Source organism: Lagopus muta, chromosome 8, assembly GCF_023343835.1.
Source record: "Lagopus muta isolate bLagMut1 chromosome 8, bLagMut1 primary, whole genome shotgun sequence".
Classification (NCBI taxonomy): Eukaryota; Metazoa; Chordata; class Aves; order Galliformes; family Phasianidae; genus Lagopus; species Lagopus muta.
This window is the reverse complement of record NC_064440.1, coordinates 24,394,792-24,411,916: the sequence shown is the minus strand read 5'-3', so window position 1 is coordinate 24,411,916 and position 17,125 is coordinate 24,394,792. Positions and strand designations below refer to the sequence as shown.

Genomic DNA, 17,125 nt, shown 5'->3' with positions numbered 1-17,125 from the left:
AAAGTCTCTTTGTATTTATTTCTTTTTTCTTGCCTCCAGGTCCGATGATGACAATGCGGATGACAGGAGTTCCAGGGTGACCAGACTTTGCACTTACTTTCAGCAGAAATACAAGCACCTCTGCCGCCTGGAGCGGGCAGAATCTCGTCAGAAGAAATGCCGGCACACGCTCCGGAAAGCCTTGCTGCAGGCGGCCAGCAGAGAGCCAGAGCGTGCCGGGCAACTGATCCAGGAACTCCGCAGAGTGACCTGTGCTCGTAGCAGGTGAGAGCTTCACCTGCAGTAACCCATGACTGGGGCAGGGTGAAGGTGGGCAGGGTTTCTAGCAGCTGAAGCTGAAATGCTGAACTCTGAAACTGGTAGGCATGCTCACAGCAGAGCAGCCGTGGCATGAAAATGCTGCCATCAGGGTAAAATAATCATGGCATACATCGTTTTCTATTAAAAGAGGCATTTTTCAGCTTTGTGTTCTAAAACGTGGATTGTTTGTTCAGAGGTAGCTGGATTCTTTAATGTCTTAAGAGAACTTAGTGGCGCACTAAAATTTATTCTTGCTAATGAATGTATGCATTTTATCTGTCTCCAAATATCTGGCACTTTGCTAAGCCCAGTTCTGCAGAAAGTGTTGAGTTTGGTCTGCAGTTTACTGCTTCAATTCATTTTTTTTTTCCTGCTTTTTTAAACTCCCCTCCCCTCCAGCCTTTACCACTTTTTAGTTCTCTTCCCAGCAAATCAAACTTAAGTTCATGCTTTTTATTAGATTTAACTCAATCTAGCATTAAATGAAACTCGGTAACAAAAATCTTCTAACAGCTCTGAAGGTTACCTTCAGTGGGAATTTTTTCTAGGTAATGTCAACATCCCTCCAGCTCTTGGCGTACTGAGAGTTGGTTGATATGTGTTGTATAGAGACTGAGTAAGTCTGAACCCTTGGGTACCCCCAGTTCCCTTTGATTTCTTGATTTTGCTTTACAGGGTGTGTTACTGTGGGTTTGGGGAGAGCTGGTATGAGAGACAGGCCAGGTATCGAGAGTATATTCTGATGATTAGATGCTCTTGTTCCTGGTCAATGGGCTGTGATTCTTGGCAGTGGGAGGGCTTATTGCTGGGGAGGTGGAGTGATGCTGGAATAACTTCTCAAAAGTGTAATATAGAGGTATACGACTCGTTTATGAAGACACATAAATGTCTCCAAACTTCAGCTACAGCAAAACCCTTGCCAGAACTGACAAACTCTTTCTGGGTTTTTTGCTACTGAGGCCTTTCATTACATGAAAGATTAAATTGTTCTCAGAAGACTAGTGTAGCCAGGTATGCCTGTCATCACTGCTCTAGTTAAATTAGGTAACTGCAGTCTTTTCATTTACAAAATCTTTCACAGGTAGTATCACTAACTAAAACTTTGCTCAGTCAAAGTGCAGTTGATGACAGTAATGGATGAAGGCAAGCAGTCAGGCTACAGGCAGCTTTTTGTCAACCTAGAAAACAACGTGTACAGAGGTGAAATTCAGCCCTGGAACCTCCAGCTTTATCTACGTGAAGGTGACAAATGCCTTGAGAGCAGGCTAACACGAGTGAGCTGTGTAACACTTGCAGTACTCATCCACACTGCTGTCTGGTTGCCTGCTTGCAGCTCAGGCTCAAAGCACCGAGGCTGTGCTGAGGAAGCACTCTGGGGACCTGCTGGTGGATTGGGCTGTAGCACGTTGATGACAGAGAGCTTTTACCCATGTTGAGCACGCTCAGGCTCTGCCACTCCAGAGCTCAGTCTAAGTTTGTCTGAGCACATGCTTGCATGTAAGCTCTGGGGATGCTCGGCATGTTTTGATTTATGAACAGGCTTGAAAATGCACTTGACTGCCCGTGTGGGCATACCCAATACTTTGTATTCTGAAAGTTGACTTCATTTTAAGGATCACCTATGATGACACTCGCTTATTGCTGTTCAGGGCTCTGTTGCAGTGTGTAGTAATATTTACATAGTAACAGCACCAGAGCACCTCTCTTTACAATGAAGGCCCCATCAAATTAATAACAATCCTGTTAATACAGTTATACCTTCACCTTTCATTGACATTTATTCTGTATCCCTGTTTAGAGTGTGGTAGTAGATGTGCACCCATCTGGATCATGACACACACACATGTGATTTACAGTGTTTCATCCTGCTGTGCCACAGTCAGTGGAATGGTTGTGGTAAGTTAATACCTGAGACTGAGTTTTGGACTCCAAACTCTTTTGTGCTTTTGTTTCAGTGCAAGCCACGCCAGGCAGAGAGATGCAGAACCAACAACCTGTAGTGGGACTTCGAAGGGAGAACCATGCACTAACAAGGCCCTTCCATTCACCAGGCATTGTTTTCAGCGTATCCTTTTAACTGCTTAGAAGTGGAAGCTTTCCTGCTTTAGAGTTGTTCGTTGACAAAGATGTTGTCACAAAGTAATGAGTGTTTGTTAGTGTCTTGTCAGCTGTATTGCTTTTAGATTTTCCTTGTGGGTCTGCAGGCAATGAAGATAAGTGGTTTGTTACTGATACCTTTCGTAGTCACATTGTTTTACTCCTGTAAGCTATGTCTAGTGGGTATAAGAAATCTGTATAAAAATGATCTTATTTCATGGATAAAATGGTACAAAACACGTGGCCCTCAATCTCATGGCTTTCATATAATTCTTGGTAGATTCAAGTAGGCTGCCTACCTATGAAAGGTTTATAGAAACAAATTTTCACATGTGGTTGAAAAAGATGACGTATGCAGTGACTGGGGAAGGTGGAAATCCGTTATTTTGCATTGCTAAAGAAACAGAAGAGAGGGAGTCAGAAAGTCCAAATTCTAAATGAGGAAGAACTCCCAGTGCAGAGAATTTCAAGCAACATCTGGAAAGATGTAAAGAGTTTATGTGTGAAGCTCACAGAGGGGAGGAAGCATACTAGATGTGAGGTTTAATTCTGAGCACTATAAACAAGCAGACCTCTGACCTGGAATACTTAACAATTCTGCAGTCTTGGTATTTTTATAGATGAAGACTTAGAGCTTTTGTAGGTGAAATTCCTTCTATTGAAGGTTTTGGTATTTTAAGAGACCAGTGTGTCTCTGTTCCAGTTGCTAGCAGATGGTGCACCTTTTCAGTTGTTTGGCTGTGTTTTGGATCTTCCATGTGACTCAGAATTCTATTTTATTTTTCTTTAAGTGGTTTTGTTTGTGGATGTATATAGAGTGGTCAAGAATAGTAATTTTTGCATTTCTACCTGTTTTGTTTATACTTTCTTCTCACTGGAAACCTGAAACAAGCAGTCTGCAATCCAGATTGCCTTCTGCAGTTTCTTTTTCCCATTTTCTTTTTCTTTTCCTTTTGCATTTTAGCATTTTAGTATTTTTTTGAGCACACCTAATGATCTTGAGGGTAGAATCAAACTGAAAACTATTCAAGACCGAAGGAGTATTTCTACTGCTGCTGAAAAAAGCCACAATGAAATACCTGTTTGATTTGCTTTAAGACTAGAAACATTTTCACCTCTGCAGGGAATTTTTCTGAAGGAAATATCAGTGAGCTTACGTTTAGATTTACTTGACCTTTGTGTCTGATTACACATCTTTTTTTCAGGGGAGCAGGAAGGATCTTGAAACTTCTTTGTCTGAGTTGTACAGATAAATGCCAAGAATGTACCTCAAAAGATTGAATTAAGAAATAGTCTTTCTTTAATGTTTCAGTATGGATTGTCATTAGTCTGTAAGGAAATAGTCGTGTTGACTACACTGCTTCAACTGGTACTATTGATCTATTGATTAAGAATCCAGGAAAAGACTTCTTTTTGCTAAGAACTCATTAGTGAAATAGCTGCTTCCATAAAACTATCTCAATATATAATAAAATCATTAGAGATTCTGCATGAATGCACTTTTTCACTTTAAAACTTGGGTTTGAGCCTTACCTAGCTTTGAACTTGAATAACAAAGTTAAGATACTCATTAAAAGTAGCATCCGTGGACAGATAAAGTTGAAGGCTCTGATCTTTACCAGATGGATAAATCAAAGGGCGTTTCTCCATCATTGCCTTGTGTGTTATTCCTGACTCAGAAATGCACAGATATCTTACTGAACCGTTCTCAGCAGCTCTTCTCAAGTTGCACAGCCAAGTTTGCAGATGGTCAGCAGTGCTCTGTGCCAGTTTTTGACATTACACATCAGACACCTCTGTGCGAAGAACATGCCAAAAAAATGGTGAGTACAAAAACATAATTATTTCTTTGTACTGAGTAAACTCTTGCTTGATAACTAGAGAATTCACAAACTTAAGAGCTCATTGCCTTTTACTTTCTTAAGAAGGTAAAAGATTCCTGGTTAGTGTAAAGTATGCTGTAGAAATCTTTTAGATACTTTTGATGATGTAACAAAGTGCACATGAGAATATCCTCCTCTCCTGTATCAAGAAATAGCAAAGTCTTTGTTAGAGATCCTGTGGCCATTTTATTTGGACTCACTCCTGGCCCTTGGTTCTGAATGTACTATGAGTTGTGGTACGGACAGAGCACTGCTTTTCAAACAACCTTGCTACGCAGCATCCCAGGCATTTTCTAGAGGAAGTGTAGATAGCAATTAAGCAATTACAAACGTAATGATTTTGCTACTTAATTTACCTTTCAGTGACTAAAGAAGCTGTCTTTAATCCCCTTCAGGGATCTTTGCATCCCAGAGGAAAAGCAGTGGCCTACAACACAGTGAGAGAAGGCACAAATAGAGATGATGTCCTCTACTCTCCCTTTATGCCTTCAATATTCCAGAACAAAACTTCTCAGATCATGTGCACCCACTACTGTCTTGCCCTTTCTTCAAGGCAGTACACATAAAACTGCTGGTTCTGTTTTGTTCTGTTGTTGGAGTCTGTTGTTTTTCTTGTGGTTTCTTTTTTTGCCCCCTCTCTCTAATAATTCTGAAATACTGAGTTTCCTAGGTTGAAATGTGATGGTTTCTGCTAAACAAACAGGTTTGTATGGGATGTTTTCCCTTGTCCCAGCTAGTCTTTACTGTGTCTGTCACTATTTAGTTCTGCAGCAGATAAAATCCTCTGCCATTCCCAGCATAATGGTAACTGAGAATTGAAAAATATTTGCTTTATTTTGTAAATGGCCACTGGGTTACTCTTAAAAAGCAGTGAAGCCATAGTTACTCAACCGTACTCTTTACAAATCCCTAGTCCTAGAGTGCTGTCTCTTTTATACGGAAGAGGACAGTTGAGGATGCTGTCTGCAGCTGCTACACTCCATTATTACCACCTTACCAAAGTATTCACAGGAATGCTACCAAAAGAACAGTTTTGCAGAGATTTAGTTAGGATTTGTTACAATGGTTTTGTTAAATAATACTATACAGCCTCTTCTATTTACCATACCCCAAACTTTGGTGTCTGTGATTTTTTTGCCAGAGAGGGAAGAAACAGCTTAATATTTGTGTCTTGCCTGGGTTTAAGTTAGTGGTCTCTCTTGCATGACATACGAACATAATGAGGGGAAAGAAAGGCAAGAAAAGTAATATTTGTTCTTTATTTTCTTCTGCTGCTATTGTTTTGTTCCCAAAGGACAACTTCTTGAGGGGGGACAGCTCCCGTAAAGTTCAGCACCAGCAGCAGAGGAAACCCAGGAAAAAAACAAAGCCACCTGCACTTACCAAAAAACACAAGAAGAAGAGAAGGCGAGGCCCACGCCGGCCCCAGAAACCTATTCCTCCTGCAGTGCCCCAAGGGAACCTCACCATGCCTGCCAGTGTCTCACTGCCAGTAGAGATGCCCCATATACGGTTAGTGGCAGCCTTGCCCCACCCTGCTCTCTGCTATCTTGAATGTTGTAAATAAGTACTGTAGAAAGGTGTGAAGTTGCTGTGCTGATCAGCATCTGGAGCAGGAAGATGCTTCTGGAGAAATTACATCTCCATGTGACTGTAGGGGGAAAAAAAACAACTGAACTTAGAATCAGTAATTTTAGATCTGAGCAAATACTGAATTTGATGGATAAAGTGTGAGGAAATGTCCATTCACAGTTGTTGTCTGAAGGAATCAAAGTCAAACACTGGGGACTAATGGTTCTTTCTGTCCAGGAGCCCCTCCACCCCAGAGCTGAGTGCCGATGAGCTGCCTGATGATATCGCCAATGAAATCACAGACATTCCACATGACTTGGAATTGAATCAGGAAGACTTCTCTGATGTCCTGCCACGGCTGCCCGATGACTTGCAAGATTTTGATTTCTTTGAAGGTATCGTTTTATTTTATTCTATGCTAGTGTGAACACAGACAGTGAATTGCAAAAACAAGTATTTCTGAAGCAAGCGTTTTGAGGGGCTGCTTGCTTTCTCAGAGAGGCAGTAACTTCTAGACAAGGGAGAATACGTCTTCCCTATTGTTTGTGAGCTCTGAAGTAAAGCAGCCTTTGAGAAGGCTGGTGTGTGTAGATGAATGCTTGCTCTTATAATTACTGCTCTGTAAATCCTAATTGGTTTAGCTTTTTAATAATTCATTTTGCATTTTTATTGCCTGTCAGTGTTGCAGTTTAATCAAGCATATTCTTAGTAATGGCATCTTTCTGCCATTGAGTGGGGCTGAAATCACGTTCAATGTTGGTCTTTGATAAAAGGAGAGGAGAGTGAAAATAAGATCTTTAAATACGTTTTTGAAACTAGCTTTTGATCAGCCTGAATTTCTGGATTCTGAAGCTTGGTAACTATCACAGGTAACAAAGAAATAAGAACAGCTTGGAGCTGTGTGGAATATGTGATTTCTTTGCTCATTTTCTGACCAGATATGATGTAAGTGTATGCACTTCAGTAGAAATTAGCTTAAATTGTACTGATTGTATAAATTTTAGGCTGTAATGCAGTAAGCAGAAAGGAATTTGTAGACAATTTGAATATGTTTTATTGCAGCACTGATGAAAACCTTGCTTAAGCATTTTTGCTTTAAATTCAGTGAGAGTGGGGAGCACCTTATACTACAAGTTGAGGAGGAGGAAGGGAGAAGGAATTTCACAGGAGAGGAACGTTTTAGTTTCTAGTTTTTCTTACGCTGCTTTTGTAGTCAACACTGCTGAAGGAAACTTTCTCTGTACCACAAGCCATTCTGGAAACTTATACACTGCTGTTCTGTACCCCTGCATCCTTCAGGTGCTGGGGTCCGCCTGAGATGAGTGCTTAACTTCTGATATTCCTGTTTCTGCAGGTAAAAATGGAGATCTCCTTCCAACAACAGAAGAGGCTGAAGAACTGGAACGGGCCCTACAGGCTGTAACTTCTCTTGAGTGCCTGAGTACCATTGGAGTACTTACACAGACAGATGGTGTGCCAGTTCAGGAGCTGTCAGATAGAGGGATAGGGGTGTTCTCTACAGGTGCTGGAGCTCCAGGAATGCAGTCCTTGAGTCGAGAGGTTAACACGGATCTGGGGGAGCTGTTGAATGGGCGTATAGTACATGATAACTTCTCCAGTCTGGAGCTGGATGAGAACTTGCTCCGCTCTGCTACCTTGTCCAACCCACCTACGCCCCTGGCAGGGCAGATCCAGGGGCAATTCTCAGCCCCAGCCAACGTCGGCCTTACTTCTGCCACTCTGATAAGCCAGAGTGGCCTTGGGGAGAGAGCCTTCCCAGGACAGTTTCATGGACTTCACGATGGCAGCCATGCCTCCCAGAGGCCCCACCCTGCCCAGCTGCTGAGCAAGGCAGATGACCTGATCACCTCACGACAGCAATACAGCAGTGACCATTCACACTCCTCACCCCATGGAAGCCATTATGATAGCGAGCATGTGCCGTCTCCCTACAGTGACCATATCACATCCCCTCACACCGCATCCTTTTCTGGTGATAACCTGGCAGCTACCTTCTCAGCAGAGATGCCCATGATGGCACAGCACTTGCTCCCAACTCAGCTGGACGTGCCACTTAGCGGGGTGGTCAACCCCAGAACTCATTGGGGAAATCTTCCTGTCAATCTTGGGGACCCCTCTCCGTTTAGCAACCTTCTTGGTGCAGATGGACATCTCCTGTCCACCTCCCTGTCCACACCACCTACCACCTCGCACTCAGAGACCACACAGCCTGCCTTCGCCACTGTGACCCCCAACAGCTCCAGTGTGCTTCCGGGGTTGCCGCAGACCAGTTTTAGTGGCATGGGTCCTGCCTCCGCTGAACTCATGGCCTCCACCTCCCCTAAACAACAGCTCCCTCAGTTCAGCGCAGCTTTTGGGCACCAGCTGAGTTCCCACAGTGGCATCCCCAAGGACCTGCAGCCCAGCCACAGCTCCATAGCTCCTCCCACAGGCTTTGCAGTGACCGGTGCCACCGCTACCAGTACCAATAACGCATCTGCGCCCTTCACCACCTCCAGCTGAGCTTGTCTGCCTGGCTCTGTGCAGGTAGATGGGGGACCTGTGTTTTCTTTCTTTTCTTCCTTAATTTTTTTTCTTCTGTCCTCTCCTTTCCCTCCCCCCCCCCCCTTTTTTTTTTTTTTTTAATTTTTTTAAACGAAGGGGTTAAAAAGAAAACCCCAGCTTCAGTACTGACCAGGGTTAGCCCTCTGTGAACCTTGCTGTAGCGTTCACATGTGCTTGTTACGCACTGGTGCTCATTTAGTGCAGGCGGGTTCACTGTTCCCCAGTAATTCCTTAAGGATACAGCACAGTTACTGGATGTAATTGATCTTAGCAGTAAGACCTAGCAATGGGAAGATACCTCAGATTATGGATGCATGTTACTGATTCCTAGGGTTTGGATCAGTGCTTGCCATCCCATTAAGCATCTGGTAGAAAGTTTTCCAGTGGGCAGAAGTCTTTTTATTATTATTATTATTTTTTATTTTCCCAAAGGTAGCATCTGGCATTGAAAACTTGGCTGCGCACATTGAATTGAGAATAGTGCACTGAAGTCCTAAAACAAGACCATGTTCAAGAATGAGTTTGACAGCTTGTTAAGATAGTGTCTTGATCTCCTCTGTGTGCGTGGTGTGTGTGTTTGGGGTGCAGGAAGCAGCAGTTCTTCTTCTGCTTTTGGTGAAGAAGTGGAAAAAGTGGGATTTGTCCCCTTTTGGATCTGGTCACTGTTCTTAATGCATGCTGACTTTTATTTTGATGATGATGATTTTTAATTCATTGAGCAGCAAGGGGAACAATTGACTGTTGCCCATAAATTTGAAGGCTGATGCAAAGCTAACCCAGAGGAAAAAAAAAAAAAAAAAACTAAAAAAACCAACAAAACCAGAAATGTTGAAATAGAATAATGGTATAGTGAAGATTCCTGTGCAGAAATTCCCTTCCCTGCTGAATTACTGTGGCCTTGTAACATTGATGATTTGCCTTTTCAAGTGTGGCTTTGTCCCAGACTCCTTGCCTGACAGGCTGACAGGTACTTTCCAGGTGAAACTGGAAGAATTCAATTGATATTCTGCCCATCCACACAAGTCTAGTTCAGGCCCTTTGGTAAGTTCCAAACGGTTGCATTTCTCAAATTGTTTCAAATTGTGACTTTGTTAGCTTTTTTTCACACCAAGCCATATTGTTTTTGGATTTCTTATGGAACTTGATGCTCTTAACATGAAGCTGAGTGTGTGTGTAAGGAACTAGCAGGTACCTATCAGCAGTCGTGGCTAACCAAAAGATAAATCACTAAAGCAAAATAGGTAAATAAGAGTTTTTTTGCTTTCTTTTTTTGGCAGGACAGTTTTGCTTTTACTGCTCACCTGCTGAAGACAGTGTTCAGACTCTTAGGTAGTAATTTCAGAGCAATTTCAGTTCTTATAGAATGGAGTCCACTAGCTTTTAGATGTTTTTATTTTTTTACTTTGTTTTTAATCCAAGGGATAACAGCAGCAGAAATCCAGAGGTGTTTACATGTATCTCTTTACTGGAAGGGAAAAAAGGAATTTGCTTGTGACTTTATAGGGTTCAGATTTGCTAGTATACTTTGACTGTAAAAGCAACTCCTATTTCATTAGTATAACAAGTCTCTACTATTCTTGACTTGTTTCTGTGATGCAAATGAGTGAGAATAGAAAAACCCACATTTCAGTCTCCGACTGTAGAAGAAGGATTTCCTTCCACCTTAGTGTAAAACATCCTATTGCATATATTCTAGTCTAATCCAGGAAACTGAGAACCAAGCACATGTGATAGGGAGGCCTAATAAATTGTTTGAGCAAGAAATCTTTGAACTAAGTTTAGTTTCTACAGAAAGTCATTTCGTTAGCAGTCAGGCCCACATCGAACTCTGACCCAAACCTCTCCTTTCATCTTGCTAAAGAGCAGAGTTTAAATGGGAGAGGTCTTGTCTCCTTACTATCATAGCAATCATACTATCTCCTTTTCTTGAAAAGTTTGTCCTCCTTAAACTTAAAGGAGTATGGATGACGTGTGTGTCCTTTATGAAATTGCAACTGTATGTGGGTGGAGGAAACAAAAATGATTTTCATGCTTCTGTTGTTATGAAGTCCTTATTTCATACTTGGTAAAATAGATCTTAATAATATAAGGCAAATATTTTTTAAGTGGTGATTTAAATATGTTTGTAACATTTAAATGTTTTTAAATCATGTAAAAAGTTGAAATGAAGCCTATGAAATCCTGCTTGTGATTGTCCTGCTGATTGAGGAATGCCCAGTGGTATTGTGAAATGAGGCAAATCTGACAAGGCATTTATTTATTTTTGTATTAAGTTCCCCACGCTTTGTTGAGGAGACAACTGTTTGATTTGCAAATTATTTTCCTTGTGTCCATATTCTTTCTTCATGTTTTGGGTGACTGGCTGAAAAAGAGTGAAGAACTAGTATACCAAATGGTTAATTCTTTAATCTGCTTGTGTATTTGTGTCACTTTTAGAGGATGTTAATTTCTATAAATTGGTTTCAGGACTTTGGTCTTGAAATGATTCTTGTGCCCATCAAACTCTCTCATGAAGCTGCAGCTATTGCAGGGTTTAATTGCTCCACATTACATTTCTCAGCAAATGCAGGGTGTGAGGGGGGGGAGGGATGGAGGGCCAAGTTCTGCTCGCTCAAATTGGTATAAATTTCAGAGGAGCTCTTTGGTATAAGGTCACTGTGAGTTTGTACTGGTGTAATTCAGAACAGAATCCAGATCCTAATCTGAGTGTTATTTTAATCAGGGAATTTCAAAAGCTGTCAAAGTTATGCAGGTTCATAATTCTCGTTTGAAATCATTGGCCATTATGGATCTGCATTCCTGTAAGGCAACCTAGGACATCAACTCTTCCACCACTTAAACTTCAGTTTTGTATATCCCTTGATGACCTTTTCCTGAAAAGTGATGAGGTAACATTTTTCAGTGGGCAAACTAAGTTTGCAGTAAACTGTACTATTAAAAATGAATTTGTTCATATACATTGGAAGTAGGAATCCCTCTGTCCTGTCTGATAGAGTTCTGCAATGGGCCACCATTCTTGCCTTCTCCTGATTCACCTCCTATTTTTTCCACTGCCAGCCTGACGAGAACTTAGGAGAACTGATCTTAGGTTTACAGGAGAGTTTGTACCAGTAGACTTCTACACCTGCAGAGCCCATTGAGTTCAGTGGATCAGTGTCTTACTGCTGGATGTGGAAGATCCCATTGAGAACCTCACGCAGCCAAAAATTTGGCACCTCTCCCTCTGGGAAGTATTGCTGGTCTGGATGAGGTATTCCTTGTGTAATTCCTGAATAGCATTCATGCTCTCTTGCTGAGGTTTTTGAATATCATCTCCTTGTACAGCAATTAGCACTCTAATCGCCCTTTCACCAAAGAGTCAGTGTAGCAATTTCAGTCCATTGATTTGAGTTGGTCAATATCTGTCATGCCCTTTACATATGAATGGATGGAATAAAGCTAGTTTAACTTAAAAGTTAATTTCCTTACATAAGATTTGAGTTGTAGAGAATGGAGAAAAGAATTAGATCTAGAATAAAGTACCAGTAAGATCGTTTTTTGTTAATAGCTGCATCTCAATTATTTTTTGTACAAAAGTGCAAGAATTGACAGAATGACACATAAAAGCATGGAGGCTGATAGGAGCAGCCTGATGGTGGCCTGGTGTGTGAGGTGTTCTGTTAGACACACTTTCACTTAGGAAGATTTTAGGCCAATATCGAGTGGAGCCATATTCACTTAGATACCTCAAGGCTGATTTGTTCTTAGGTCTTGTCATTAACTGATAGAAGAAGATGCATCTGTGATGCAAGAAGATAGGAAAGATGCCATTTTTTGTCCCCTCCAGCTTTCCACTTGTTCCAGGTTCTTGCTTAGTTCTTTTCTCATTGGTAGCAAGCTTCTTTGTGTCTTTGGACATAAAGGTCAGTGAAACAATTACATCAATAATGCTGAGAGGTAGCACAGATGAAGGTCTGCCTCATACACTATAGTCTGCAACAGCTAGGCTTCCCACTTCTTTCAGCAGGTTAGTGAATGAGGATTCACAGTTCTTGTTTGAAAACATTAGTATGCCTTGAGAAGCTTACAACCCGTTAGGCAAAAATCAGAGATGGCATTGGAAATACAAATGTAAGGGAAGAAACATTAAAAGAGGAGCTGGGAATGAATTTGCAAGCTAATACCCACATTCAGTTAGAGGCTGTTTTGGTGTAACCACATCTAAGTACAGTCTAGGGTTGAATTGCCTTGCTAGGGAAGATGGGTCTCGAGGAATATTACCCTGTAGAGGTGTCTTCACTGAGAAGTTGTCCCTAGTGATTAAGTGCACATCCTGCTGGTCCACATCTGAAGCTCCGGCTCCTCCATGGCGCTGTAGCAGCATGGCTGTTGCATTTCCCTGTAGGCATCAGCAGGACCAGCTCCCTGGTACTTAATCTTTCAAGTGGTGGAAGGCAAGCTGCAGCAAGGGGAGTTTTCAGCAGGCAAAAGTAGGCAACTTACCTGTGATGATTCTTCTGCAGTGAAGCACTGTGTGGGTGTCTGGGCAGCTTTCTTCATGGGATGTTTCTTTTTGCCTTTGAATTTTTGCCACGACATGTAAAGAAGTCTCCTATGCAGGCCAGTTGCAGCATCCTCTGGTGGTGGAGATACTAACTAAAGGAGTAGGTTTGGATCTTTTGAGTGATATTTAGTGCTGGGATGTTGTGGGCTGCTCCTCTTACCCCTCTCCCCTCCTTTTATTTCCTTCCTTCTGCATTCTCCATCATTCTTTCTTTTAGTCTCCCATTCTCAGATAGTTCTCCAGGGTAGGTAATGCCAGCCGTAAGTCTTCTGTGGCTTGGTCCTGAGTGACTGTGGCTGTGAAATACAAAGAAGGAGAGATTGCTGCATTTCATAGCATACATCTGGGGTGCTAGGATGACAGTGTACTAGACGTCAAATATTTCTCAGCTCAGTGAGTAGGGTTTCACAGCACACTGATAGGTTGGATGCTGAGGAGCATCAGCAGTGAATGTGTGGGCTTTTAGTGAGCATCTGCCTTCTCACAGATTTTTCTTGTTTTGAGAAGTGCATCAGTAGAAAATCACAAAAGTTACAGATCATTTTCTTTAAAAGCTGTGTGAAGAAGCCCAGCTAAAAGTAAAGATGGATGGGGGAAAAACTGACATTTGAATTTACTAAGCTTAAATTTGAACTTCAGGTGACTCCTAGTCTGTGAGAGACTTCGCTCTCTCAGCTAATTTGTTGGGAATGAAAAGCCTGTGGGAGAAGGAGGAATTGCAGAATATTGTGTCTTGGAACAATTTTCTCGCCCATATCTTCATCCATTTGAACACAAACCAAAAAAGTAACTCAGTTCTGGGAGCTTTTCCTTTGCTGTTCTGCTACTTGTCTCCTGGTTGTTGGGTTCTTTGTTTTCCCCTGTTGTATTCTGCTTCCACACGCTTGTTCTCTGGCCCCTGTGGAATAGGGTGGCAGTGGAGCGTGAAGGAAGTCAGTGGGTTTGGCTGTAGATGGACCTCAGTAGAGAAGGCTTTCTTTTTCCAGCTCCTTATAAGCGTTGGCACCTTTTCAGTCTTCCTTGGCTCACAGAATTTAGTTTGGAAGTCAACAGGTTGAAATTCAGGCTTTTGACCTTAAAACTATACATAGTTGATGAGGGAGAAATGCATTCCTGTGCTCCTTCCCCTCCCTAGCCCCCAAGCACACACACGGTGAGATGCACAGAGTACGTGCGCGTGCACTTGGTCCAGCAGCGCTAACGTTTTATCTGCTTGCTGCCTTCACCAGCTTCACCCACTGAAGTGAGCTCTGGGTGGGTGATGTCCCCAGATATCCTCTGGAAAACTTTAACTTTGGTGCAGATTGCTCTAATGTAGCTGACTGACATGGCATTTGCTTCTGCTTTGGAGTGGATAATTTACCCTGTAATGAATCTAACCTGCGTTCCGAACAGCGTATGGTCCCAATGAAAACAGATTCATTCTGAAGTGATGAACAGTTGGGTTCTCATGCAAAATATCCTACACATCCTACCAGAAGGGGTTGAACCAGTTTCTCTGAACAGTGATTATCTTCACTGTACAGTTTTGGGTATGTCTCAGGGATTCCTTGTGGAAATAAGGGCAGTTAACAAAAAAAAAAAAAAAGAAAAAAAAAAGAAAAAAAAGAAAAAAAAAAAAAAAAGTAAATAGTTTTAAAAGTAAATAATAATTTAAGGTAGAGCGTCATCTAAGTGAGAGTGCGAGAAAGAGAAATCCGTGTTCAATTTTCTAGTCCACTGTCTGGCTTAGGGACTCTTTCTCTTCTTGGGGCTCTCAAGATCAACATACAGAATCTTTTTCATCACGCTCAGCTTTAAACTTTTTATTTAAAGATACCCTTCCCCAATGAGCTTTCAGAATACTTATTGTAGATTTTAAGAGAAATGGTATATTAATTTATGCTATTAACATCACCTCATAAATTATAAGTTTTATACTAAAGCTGTATTGAGTGTAATGAATTATGTTGCATATGTGTTTTTAATGGCTATAAAATTATATACAAGCTTTTTTGGGAAGACGAACTAGTGAAGCACCTTTTTACACTGGATTTTGCCGTGTCAAGGTGTACAGCTATTCTTTGCTACCTTGCAGATATCTATATCTATATCTATATATAGATATATATATAATTAAAATAAAATGGTATCCTGTATCAACAAAGCATAGAACTCTTTTTAACCCTTATATCACTGTTCCTATATCTCTTTAAATTTTATTTTGAGTGTTACATTCTGCAATAATTTATCTGTGGTTTGTACCATTGATTAGACATTTAGTTACAGGGTAAATAGATCAAATTAAAAAATCCAACTACTGTAGCTGGAAGTTGTGAACCAAGTTTTAAGACTTTTTTTTAAATGTATTTATTTCCAGTTAGCTCTGTGAGTTGGAATTTGAAAAGTCAGAACATTAGAAATCTCAGTGTCTTATTCAGGAATTTTCCCCCTCCTTTCCTCACAAAGGAATTCCCACTGTGACTTATAAATAGAATTAGACTGCCTGTGTGCATGTATGTATGATATATACACACAAAAATATGCATTGGGGGGGATGTATGTGCGATACGAATGTGTATATTGTATGTAGGTCATAGTTTTGTAAAGAGAAAAGTAGTCGAGAGGTGATGGAATGTATTGTAGAAATGTGATTATTTAGTAGGGGGTTCCTATGTCCTCACTGTTGTATAAATAACTCAAACTCTCTACTATATAATCTTCTGTTATAAGGCTAATTCTGATATCATGTCAATTTTACTGTTTTTTAAATGACTTGCAGTGAGCCCTGTTTAACATGTCATGAAAATACCAAGCTCCCAAAGACAGCCTTTACATAAAATACATGGAGGAGGAGAAGGGATGGGAGAATTGAGTGATATTTTTCAGGAGAATTTGAAATGGAGAGTTCTGTGATGACGACGAGACGGAGGGATTGTGTATTTTTGCAGATTAATACCTGAATCTCCTATAGTCTGATGTGGAAAATGTGGTTAACCAGTTGTACTTGGTTTTCAACTCAGGTTGTAAGGAGCACTGGTTGAGGACCGATCTCCGTTCTGTAAGAGGCTCTTGTCTTCAAAGCAGATTCTTTTCTTTCCTGAAGGTCTTTGTGTGTGCTGATTTTGCTCCAGAATTGCTGTTTTGGGACAGAGCAAAATACACTTTCAGCCCAGGGAATTCCACTTGTGAGTTTTGGAATTTGGTTTTAGCTGTTTAGCTCTTTTTCATAATCGGAGAAGGAAGATTTCTTTGAGAGTTCTCACTTGAAAGGGTGAGGAATCAGAAACATTCTTATATTTTTGCTTACGCGTCATACTGTGCATCAGTTACAACATTTAGGCTGGAGAAAAGTAAAACCTAAATGTTATTTATTCATGCAGTTTCACTTTTAGTGATGCTGATCCTGGTGGCTTTAAAAATCTGTTTAGATGAACAGAGCTTCCAATATTGCACAGACATTTTAATTCTAATTTTTTTGATTTTTTTTTTTTTTTTTTTTTTTTAAAGCAGTTGCAAATCAAACCTTGAAGTTTTTGTACTTTCCCTTCCCTCTCAGTACGTCCATGCCACAGTGCATTTCTTTTCTCATGCATCTGCATGTACAAGCGAACAGGGCAGGGAGGTGGATGTTGTCAAGAGGCCTTTCCTTCTCATTGTGTGGTGGTAATGGGAGCTAGCAGCATAAATCTGTATGCCTTTTGGGGAAAAATAGACCTGCTTCTGTGTGTACCTGTACAGAGAGAGATATCTGTATATGAGATGTTGGTAGCACTTTGCTGAATGTGCTCTTGTCCTCATGATGCACGATAAATAGGTATGAATGCAATCAATCTATGTGTGTATATATATATATATGCATACAGATATATATATAGATGGTATATACGTAGTATCACACACATGCATTAGTTGTAACATAAACAAGTGTGTGAGCTGAAAGACTAGCCATAACCTATGTGTAACAGGTAAGCACGTGGTGCCAAACAACGTGGTCTTAGTTCATCTGAGGGCTTTGGTTGGTGTCAGTGATAGGTCTGATCGTGGTCACCACTGATTTTTGTTACCTCAGCCCTCAAAACAGAATTTCCTTGGTACGTTTTCGCTTCTGTGTGTATTAATACTCAGTGAGGCCTCTTGCAATGCCGACCTCTTTTGCTTTGCTACTCCATTACCTCCATTCCAG

The 17,125-nt window shown here is 41.1% G+C and overlaps 1 protein-coding gene across 11 annotated transcripts in view; it reads left to right on the top strand.

Moving 5' to 3' along the window:
• INO80D (INO80 complex subunit D) overlaps positions 1-15,279 on the top strand; it is a 44,128-nt gene extending 28,849 nt beyond the window's left edge. For 8 of the 11 annotated variants that reach the window (XM_048952547.1, XM_048952538.1, XM_048952543.1 and 5 more), the window contains 6 exons: positions 40-264; positions 2,256-2,365; positions 4,087-4,220; positions 5,575-5,792; positions 6,090-6,247; positions 7,207-15,279. In XM_048952547.1, coding sequence (XP_048808504.1) covers positions 40-264; positions 2,256-2,365; positions 4,087-4,220; positions 5,575-5,792; positions 6,090-6,247; positions 7,207-8,375 — 2,014 coding nt within the window. In that variant the 3' untranslated portion in view covers positions 8,376-15,279. The remainder of the gene's footprint in view (positions 1-39; positions 265-2,255; positions 2,366-4,086; positions 4,221-5,574; positions 5,793-6,089; positions 6,248-7,206) is intronic. The other 3 variants (XR_007378457.1, XM_048952545.1, XM_048952539.1) reach the window with 3 other exon arrangements.
• Positions 15,280-17,125: the final 1,846 nt, after the last annotated feature.